Consider the following 10,782-nt stretch of genomic DNA (forward strand, 5'->3'; position numbering starts at 1 on the left):
CATAACTTTTAATACCGAATATGTATTTTGAATATTTGATGTGATTGTAGACTATTAGTAATAATGAAAAAACTGGTTAAATTCTATAGTTATTCCCAATATGCCTAAAACTTCTTATCTATTTTGTTATTGGAAAAAGAAAAAAGAAAAGAAAAAAAAACCATATGTTTCTTGAAAATACAACCAAATCCCAAACTGTTCAAGAATATTAATAATTTCGTCAATTATCTTCTAAATCTCATTATTATCTTCAAAAAGTTACAACATAGAAATTATAAGGCATTGGCAGAGATACAGAATCAGCGACGGACCCAGCATGGGACCGGGGGGCGGATGACCCCCCTAAATTTTTAATATTTTCATTTTATATCTTAATTTATTTAAAATTTATGAAAAAGCCCCCTCAAAATTACAATTCGTCCTCACTGGATTCTTTTTTTTAGGATTTTATACTTCAAATTTTGATAATTTATGAAGATGCCCCTACTAGAATTATAATTTGCCCCACTAATTTTTTTTTTTCATTTTATACTTAATTTTTTTTTAATTTATGAAAAAAAACCTTATTGATCATTGTAATTTTGTATCCACAAATTAAAAAGTAGCCGCCCCTCTCATAAAATTTTCTGGATCCGTCACTGTCCAAAAGGTAAGCCATTAAGATCTCGCTTTCGAATCGCACTCCTGACTTGAATAATGCGTGTATTGTGAGGCCGATATACAATCTATAAGAAAATAAAATAAAAAGAATTCTTATAATTCTCCAATTTATATGTGTTGATGCGAAAATCCTCACGACTCGGAACAACAGTATTTACCTACAAAACAAAAGGACATCACCTCGAATGGCACCGGTGGGGTGCCAGCCGAGTACCCTTCGACGATCAAGTTAGTACTTGTAATCATATCACATAATAATTATGTAAATTTTGTTTAAGGGTTTTTTCTCGTATCTTCTTTAACGGCTTGGTGCCCTATTTATGACTGTCGATTGGAATTAAATTGGTCCCGTGAGAGATCCGCTTGTGCGAGATCGAGAAGATCGTTTGTTGCCATATTTGTCGGGGATATGATTTACTCATGTTGAACCACGTCAAATACCGTTTATCCCCAATAAGTATCAAATAGAGAAATGCTTTATTGGGCAACGGAGGTCCATTGCTAATTGGCCATTTTGTCATTAAATTATTCAACAAGTTCTCAGACAGCAAAGAATATCCCAATCATTCATAATCATTCATTATTCTGGATAAGAAATGTCATCATTCTTATCCGATAGAAATCTTTATCACTCTTATCCGATAGAAATCTTTATCACTGATAACGAAATATGTCGAAGAGGTCTGACGGCTGGTTAAGGTAGGTTATTTTTCCCCATCAATATGCATTAAATTCGTTGCCACCAGAAAAATTCTTCATTTTCTTCAAATTAGTTCCAATATTAAACTCACAAATTTCAATTCTTCCAATGCTGAAAAACTTCCCAACTTCAGACTCTGCTGAGTAAATAAACAAAGAATTAATTCAGGGACGAAGGAATACCCATGAGTTGGAGATGTAACTGAAAATATTTTGCTATTATCTTTCTTTTGGATTTCCTCTTTATTTTTCGTTTCAAGATTTTTTCTATTCAGGTTGTTCATCCAACCTGACCTAATAGAATTGCAACCCGTGTTCAAAATCAAAAGTTAAGTTTAAGTTGGATATTGCCTAATTATTCGGGTTTAATCTATTAGTGTGAGTTTTTTTTTTTTCCTCTTTCCACCAAAGACCACTTGATAATGGGTCTTTATTTATTTATTTATTTATTTTTTTGTAAATGTTCCCACTAATACCACCACAACCGGCGGCGGCATCACCACCATCCCCCCACAACCACCACCACCATGTATTTCGGCGAATCAATGACCACCGCCTTAATCGATGGTGCCACCACCACCACCACTGGCGCCCCTGGTAGTTCATCCTTTGCCTCGACTCCTCCGTCCGTTCTTTCAACTTTGCCATCGCCAACGACCTCGGCCTCCACGCCATATCCTTGATCTGAAAAACCTAACATTAACCCTAAACCCCTAATTCATGCACACTACACACACACATATACACTCATATATATAGAAAGCAATTAGGGTTTTGGCGGTCGATCTAGGAGGCCGAAGGCGGCGGCGGAATTGAAGAGACTTAGAAGGATTTAGATTGTCGTGAGCCAGAGTTGTCCGGTCATTGGTGACGGAGAGGAGGAAGAAGGCAGCAATGCAAAGGAAATAAATAAATAAGATAAAATAAAAATATGGGTTATACTCCCAAATAGATAGGCAATGCCCAATTAATTTTATTTATTTTTTATTTAATTTTAAACACCTATTATAATATTATTAGATCATACCTTTAAGTTGAATGAAGTTCATCTTGGACACAAACATTATTGTTTTCTATTTATCATTTTTCATATTACTGTATACAAATGAAAATTTCCAAGGTGGGTCCTACTAGACCCTGAGATAGCATCGGCGTTTCAATATCCATGACACTGTTCATACAATCCCCACTAACCCCTAACTACCAATAGTAGGACACGTGTTGCACTATTCAATTAACGTTTTCAAAGTTTATTTACTTTCAGAAGAAGCTCTACTAAAATATGGGTGTCTTTATGTCTATGTAACGAGACTCCTACACTCGATGTCTATTGATAAAAAAAATACGAAGTTATTTTCTGTTAAATTTCTTTTAAATTTTAATTTCAATTACAAAACCTCGATTAAATGCTCATATTTATATCTATTAATTTGACAAAACTAATATCCATCTTTTTAGTTCAAGATATCAAGGGCTTGGCAAAAAGTACATTTTACATTTCCTTGCCTATACTCCAAACATAAATGAACAACAAATACACTGGAATTCACTACTTGAAGTTAGAATTGTGGACCTTAATTATTAGTTCATAGTTTAATTTAATTTTACTTCAATTCATAGTTCATGCTTCCAAACGGAGCATAGATATACCACGGAAGGAGATCGGTACTTAAACTTAGCTTCCCTTCCTTCTTATTAACGTAATTTTTTATATTCTTAAGTTTACTGATTGTCGCGTCGAATTAAACCAGTCTCATCAAAACTGCATCTAAAATTATGTGAAGAGAAGTTAGAAAACCATAAAGGCCTGGTAAAAAGAATTTGGGTGGTTTGTGGTAGGGCTGTTCAAAAAATTGAACCGGACCGAGCTAAATTAGACGGGGGTTTGGTTCGGTCTTGGGCTCAAAATTATGAAATCGTAATTTTACGGTTTGGTCCTGATTTGAGGTCTTGCTGGACCGGTCCAATCCGGACCGAACCGTTATATATATATATATATATAACTTATAGTTTTGACTGGACATATTATTTGAATTTTTCTCAGCCATGATGAAAGCTAGCAAAGAGAGAAATAAAGAAAACGAAATGATGAGTCATAATAAGAAAAACATCATATGAAAATTACCAAACAATAAAAACTTTATCATCAGAGACCAAATGGTGCAAAAATAAAGCATAACCATTAGGGACCCGAAGAGATTATTGGTTCTTTAAACACTAAAGTGGAAGAGTAGTATATAGTAAATATATATACTGAATTGTCGGTTCCCTGTTGATGTATTATATTGAGGAAAAAATAAAAAAATTTGTTTTTAAAAAATAAAATAAAAAGGAAATCAACTAAAATCGATTTTTCGTAGTTTGGTTTCATGGACATTATGATTCGATCTGGTTTAAAAAATAATAGAACCGTTATAAATGGTTTGATCTGAAAAAACTTTCAATCCGGTTCAAATTGAACCGTGTGCACCCCTAGTTTTGGGTTTGGGTGTGGGTTTGGTGGGGGGAGTGAAATGGCTTTGTGTCATGGCTGTAGGACGAGAAAAAGATTAGTGGCAATCATGGAGGGCTAAAGGGTCAAAGAGGGACTTTGCAGTTGCAATTCAACAGCCCCATCAAGAAACAAAGGTCCCCGGAGAAATCGCCTTTGTCGTCAGCCCGGAAAAGGGTCACCACCACCGCCGGCGGCGGTGTGGAGGAGAGACTGAGGAGGACTAAGTCAGAGGAGATAGCAAATGGTGGGATCACAAAAGTTTTTAGAAATAAGGTGAGAAGGTATAAGCTATTGGATGAGGTCTCAAGTTAATGAATAAAACGCCCATTTTTCACATTAATATTATTCATGTGGTTTTTGTCCTGCCTAGAATGACTAGTCTCGTGCACCTGTCTAGTAGTATGAACGGTTTTTGGATTAAACAAGTATGTCGACTGATGGAGCGTAGATGAGGGTAAAAGGTGATACCAATAGGCCATTACCCACATGTTTATTCAATCATCAATTCTCAGTATGTGTTAGGTGATGATTCCTTTGAAATTCTCAATTTATCTTTGTATTGTATAGTTATATGGAACTTCAGGATGTTCCGTTTCAGGGTCTTGTGATTTTACTAGGAATTTAGATTTTTGTATGCTGGGGAATTTGTCCGGTCCATCAAAGACGTTCTTAAACATTTAGAGACCAAAAGTAATAATATAGTTCTAATGGAATTTTACTCAACTTTTAAAATAGAGGGTCAATTTTCATAAAGACAAAATAAGTGTGTAAGTTTATGTCAAGATAAATAAAATAAAAGAATAATTGCACATACCTTCCTTATAAATTGCCTAATTAACTTCTTCTATGATTTCAAAAAATAGCACTAACATCCCTGTGATGTTAGTGCTTTTTGATCCGAATATGTTAATTGAATATTATAGCTATTCTACTTTTATTAGTTAAACATATGGATAGTATATTATTTTTAAACTTACTAAGGGCGGATTTTATGACAGAAGAGGTCAGTATTATTCAGACTTGACACAGAAGGGAAGTTAGTGTTATATTTAAAATTAAAGAAATGATATATGTTATTTAAACAATCTATAAAGAAGGTAAGTGTAATTATTTTTAAAATAAAAATGATAAATAAATAGATCAAAAAAAAAAATTATTTTTTAAGGTTGTAAAATGGGTTTACCGTTATAATTGGAGAAGTTATTGTTATCCTAAGCCGACTTGTGTTAAAGCGAAATCACATCATCATTTTGTATTTAATGTGTGATTATGTTTTCACATCGTTATCACCATTTATTTGAACCCTAACCTCAGTTCTACCATCTTACAATATTTCAGTAAAACTACACCCATTAAGAAGCGTCAGCACCCAGAAGACCACACAAATTCACAGTACGGTGTATGCGTGTGTGTGCTCCACCCGTGCTAAAGCGTGTGAGCGTGATTAGAGTACACACGTGCGATAACGGTTATATATACACGCATGGTGGTGAGGACGCACTCGGGAATGGTAAAGCAAATGGGACGACTACTAGTCAGTCGATACATATACTATTCTGTGTCTCATACAATATATATAGCCATGTAGGTTATATTTGGCAAGCGTATATACGGAGAGAGAGAGAGAGAGAGAGAGAAGCAGATTCTTCCTTTTTCTAAGCTGTTTCCAATTTGAAAAAAAAACACATAAGAGACAAAATATATAGAAAGAAATGGAGAGAGAGAGTGAAATAAAGCAATCAAAATTCAAGAGGATTTGTGTGTTCTGTGGGAGTAGCCAAGGCAAAAAGAGTAGCTACCAAGATGCTGCTATTGAGCTTGGCAAGGAATTGGTATTGCTTCCTTTGAAACAATGGCTATTTTTTTTTTCGTCCCTCTCTTTTTTGGATTGATTGGTTTTTTTCTATTTAAGTTTAATTTAATTAGGGACTTTTTCTTTATTTGGATTGTTCATAAAATGATTGTTTTGTTACATGGGTTTTGTTAGTAACATGTTTCTAACAATGTTCTGTAGTAGATTTGAGATGGGTTTGGCTTAAATCAATAGAAATTTATCCGAACTTCAGCTTTATCCGTTTGGAAGTTGGACCATGGGCTTTGTAATCTAGAACTTGAGTTCATGCCTTCAAATGGGACATTCATGTTGTTTGTAGCTCTGCTACTTAACAGATTGCTTGCTATCTCTCTATGTATGCATGTATTGTGAAACGCTACATTCAAAGCTTCAAATTACTTTCCCATATTAGACATATAAAATATATGATTTTCATCGTGTATGCATCAAATGATTCAAATCTTCTTCTATTATGTGTGCGCGCGCGCGTGTATGGTAGTTTATTTCATCTTCCTAGTTTTATATTCCCTCCCCTTCTTTATTGTTCTTTATGTCCATTTCTCGTCCTCAAATGAGATAAGAGCATATGAACTAATTGTATTGCAAAATACCATATTTATTAAATGAGTACTGAAGAATCCATTTTTACTTTTTTTATTTTTTATCTTTACAATCTAAATGAGGTTAAATGTGCTCTATTGGGTGTAGTTACTTCAAATGACTTTATCATATAACCACAGCTCAAAAATAGTTGCTTATATACACTCTTTGAGCTGATTTGATTCTGTTCTGTTGAAGGTCTCGAGGAACATTGATCTGGTCTACGGAGGTGGTAGCATAGGCCTAATGGGATTGGTTTCACAAGCTGTTCATGATGGTGGTCGGCATGTTATTGGGTGAGATTCTTTTCTTTCACTTCAATGGTGTCCTCCGAACTCTCAAATAGATTTGAAACAAAGTGATTAGGAAACAAAATCAATGAGTTGGTTCTTTTGAAATTGTTGGTTTAGTGTTTAGTTATACACCACAACTAATTTTTTGTCATGTTATTGTCTCTCTGCAGAGTTATTCCCAAGATGCTTATGCCTCGAGAGGTATGTCTGCTGTACCCAAACAAGGCTTGAACCTTTCTTCATTAAATTAATAAATAAGAAAACCCACTAATCCTCTATTTTTATGCTCTCTTTTCAGTGGGCACAGTTTAGTTCTTCTGTCAAGTTGTCATCTTCCTCAAATTCTCTTTTTTCCGTCTATATATTACCTCCCTTTAAATTACTGGTCATGGTTTTATACAAATTTTAAAACTTTTCTTTTGAGAAGAGCAAGTAAGGAGGGTGTTCTTATAACTTCTGTTGCTTTCTTGGTTCTTGTTGGCCTCATCCATAGTACATTTGTACCATTTGTGTAGCTGGCAATTCATCACTTGTATATAGTTTTGGTTTTCAAATTTTACCTCTTATGTGTTTTTCTTACTTGGCTTTTCCCAAGATAAAAATTCTCTTTGTATATGCATCACACAATCTTGTGGTCTATGAACTACTAGCTCTAGAATTGCTCACTTCAAAGATTTTGGATTAAATCCTCCATTCCTGCAAGCCTCATTATTGTTTCACTGTACAAGTGCACAACACTCAAGAAATTCACTCTCTCTCTCTCTCTCTCTCTCTCTCTCGATTTCAATTTTTTAATATTTTTTTCTCTTTCTGGTTCTTGAAACCCTTTTGCAGTTAACTGGTGAGACTGTAGGGGAAGTGAAAGCAGTTGCAGATATGCATCAAAGAAAAGCAGAGATGGCTAAGCACTCAGATGCTTTTATTGCCTTACCAGGTTAGCAGCATAAGCACTACAAATGTTCTCACATTTGCATAAAATTCTAAGGCAAATTAACAGAAAAATAAATTATCTTGATTGCTTTTATTTTTCTAGCTATGATTTGCATTATTGACCATTTCGCATATTTTGTTTCTTCTTGATCTCTCAGTTGCTACTGAAAGAATGTAATATAGAATTGAGAAGCGAGAACTAACGGTCCTTTAGGTCAAATTGCACAGAACCTATGCCCTGAATATTATCTGATTTGTTAATTTCTTTGACATCTTCCTTAACAAAACCGCAGTCTACTTGTTTGATGGAAGTTGTGATAGAAGAAAAAGGTGTGCGTATGTAAAGAATACAATTATTTTTGTTTTGTCAATCCTCTGGTTTGTATTACTATAATCCTTGTATTAATCCTTGTTAAAGTTGACAATCAAATGTATTAAGTTTGTGTATTTCCCCAACTTATGCTGTGAGTTTGTTTTTGATACACTGCCTGTGAATAAAACCTTTTCCATACGAGAAATGAAACCATGCCTGCATGAACAGAAGTCCATATATTATTTAGGTGGTTCTTTAATGATTTTCAGTTCATGTCATTTTCCTAAGCATATTATAAGGGTGTTGTTATAAGATCAGGTAACCCACAATTGCAAAGCATTTGCTTGGTTGATAATACATGTTGAGATCTTATATGATTTTCTTGTCCAGAAATCAGGGGATAAAAAGGCAACTTAATAATTGTTACATGTTGGATCTATTTGTAAGTTGTTATCACAATATTAGGGCATATTGGAAACGTCCCTATAATATTTTTGTCGTATATAGTCCTACAGAATAGATCTTGTCAAATGGGTATAATTGAATTTCTCGTGGAAGTATGTCAAAATATCGTGATAATTTGCTGTTTTAACTGTAATATTTTGATAACATATATATGTTGCTGATAATGCTGCTAAAGCAACTGTGCAGAGCCTCACAAATTACATAATGGCGTGACATTATAGTACGGACATTATGACCTGAATGGATTGCTAGAGGATTATACCTCTGTTGTAACAATTAATGAAGTGGACAATAAATACCACGTTTTGCAAAATGAAAAGAGGTTGGTGCCAACTGGTTGTTTAACAAACATGTTGACTGCCATGAGACCATGATGACCATCAAATGGAAGGTAGTAGGCTGTAATAATTCATTACTATTGTAATTCTACCCCGACTGTCTAATAATACTGAGTGACCGTTAAACCAATTTGTTTACTATATTTTGTAGTAAGAAGTGATTATTATTGCCTTATCCTAGAATCTTTACCACATGAGTGTTATCTATTAGATGTCTATATTCCCTTAAATATTCAGATGTTCCTTTCTTTTAATTTTCTTTTATAAAGCTAGAGGTCCTCCTCCATCTTTTATGTCTCTTTTGCTGGACCACAAGTGCTCAACCACCACTCCTGTTGTGGCAACCTCTGATGTTAATCTAGAAATTGTCAATGGAATGCATCTGTTCTCCTCAATAATTAGAGGGTTTAGTCAATAATTTTGGACTGACCAGCAAGCTTGAGCTTTGTCGGTCTGAATAGCATCCATTCGGATGTAAAGAAAATGCATATAAGATCATGTATTGTCAAGTTTTGTATTGCATTTGGCAAGGGAAGGAAAGACAAAAGAACTATTGAAGTTCTTACTTAAACCAAATAAATCAATTATTTATAATCTTGGAACTAAGAAAACTGTTGTGATATTACATGCAGGTGGTTATGGGACTCTTGAAGAGCTACTTGAAGTGATAACCTGGGCTCAACTTGGCATACATGATAAACCAGTAAGTCCTTATTTCTGCAGTTTGAGATTCTATTGGATTGTTGGTGATCCCTGCTGTAACTGCTTGTGAGAGAGTCTCTGCATTATCCCATTTTAAGCTAATACATATGCATTATTTATTTATTTTCTTCCTTTGCAGGTGGGATTGCTGAATGTGGATGGATACTACAACTCACTGCTGTCATTTATTGACAAAGCTGTGGAAGAAGGTTTCATTAGTCCAAGTGCACGGCATATCATTGTATCTGCACCAACAGTGAGAGAGTTAGTGAAGAAATTGGAGGTATTTTCAGAAAGAATTCATATCCAGAGATGTTTTTTCTGTTAAATTTTTACATATGCTGCAAACTAATAAAAAGAAATAAATTGTCTCATTTATGAAAAAAAAAAAAAAATTGTATCTGATAGTTGTTATAAACAGTGTGATCCCTGTCTTGCATTGAAATAGTAACTGTTGTCTGCCCCAGAAATATTTGGAAAGACGAATCAATTGATTTCTACCCGTAGGTAGGTCAGTGGACATTTGAAACCTCCGGAAATAATTTCCTTTTTCATTTAAATGAACAAAACTGTCTTGTAAAAGATTCATATAGATTGTCCAATGGCAATATTAATTGAATGAATTAATCTCATTCTTATGACAATGTATTAAGACATATACATTCATTAATCAATGGTTTACCATTCAAATGTACAGGTAAATTTTTTTTTTTTTTTTTTTTTAATTTTGTTCTCTCTCTCATATTGATGCTTAAAGTGCAGAAGCTAGTGCAAACGGTCGAACATCAACACTTATAATTACTTTTTTGTTATGTAGGAGTATGTCCCTCGCCATGAACGAGTTGCTTCAAAGCTAAGCTGGGAGATTGAGCAACTTGGCTACCCTCAAAAATATAATATATCTCGATGAAAAAGGATTTCGCCATAGAATTGTAGTAGATGGCATTTTGGCAGTGGAAAAGAAGCTAACTTGGAAAAATCTGATACTTTCAGTGTGTGGGGATTTTTTTTGTAAATTACTTGCTGCAGTTGACTTCAATATGTGAAGCTTCACTATTCCCTTCAATTGGAAGCTTGGTTTTCTTTTTTAAGTTGTAAGTACTGGATGCTTATGGAAATTCCCTTTTGGTGGTAACTTATCCAAGTATTTTGCTTTGTGCTATGTTTCTGTTTTTTAATGGAATGAACATATTGTTTACTTGCTTATTCTCATACATTATATTTATATATTAGAAATTATTTTTTAAAAAAGAAAACATATTACAGCTCCCCATGCCCAGGCTAAAGAAATCAGTGGCAACAAGAAGCTTTGTTCCCAGATGTGTGGCCCTTGTGATTCTTCTGTTGATAGATCCCATTGATAGGTCTGCAAGAATAGGGTATATGCATAGTCGCATAAACAACACATTCTTGGTCAAAAATAGCAGAAGAAATACAGGACATCCTTGACAAAT

General features: G+C 34.2%; 1 protein-coding gene across 1 annotated transcript; it reads left to right on the plus strand.

Annotated features, from left to right (window-relative positions):
* Positions 1-5,365: 5,365 nt before the first annotated feature.
* Positions 5,366-10,506, plus strand: LOC132293414 (cytokinin riboside 5'-monophosphate phosphoribohydrolase LOG3). Its single transcript, XM_059790889.1, has 7 exons — positions 5,366-5,685; positions 6,486-6,583; positions 6,751-6,781; positions 7,415-7,514; positions 9,259-9,329; positions 9,468-9,611; positions 10,146-10,506. Exons 1-7 carry the CDS (start codon positions 5,566-5,568, stop codon positions 10,236-10,238), a joined length of 657 nt encoding a protein of 218 aa, XP_059646872.1. The 5' UTR covers positions 5,366-5,565; the 3' UTR covers positions 10,239-10,506.
* Positions 10,507-10,782: the final 276 nt, after the last annotated feature.

This window comes from Cornus florida, unplaced genomic scaffold (genome assembly GCF_030987335.1).
Source record: "Cornus florida cultivar Cherokee Brave unplaced genomic scaffold, ASM3098733v1 CherokeeBrave_3.0.0_Hap2_Chr02, whole genome shotgun sequence".
NCBI lineage: Eukaryota > Viridiplantae > Streptophyta > Magnoliopsida > Cornales > Cornaceae > Cornus > Cornus florida.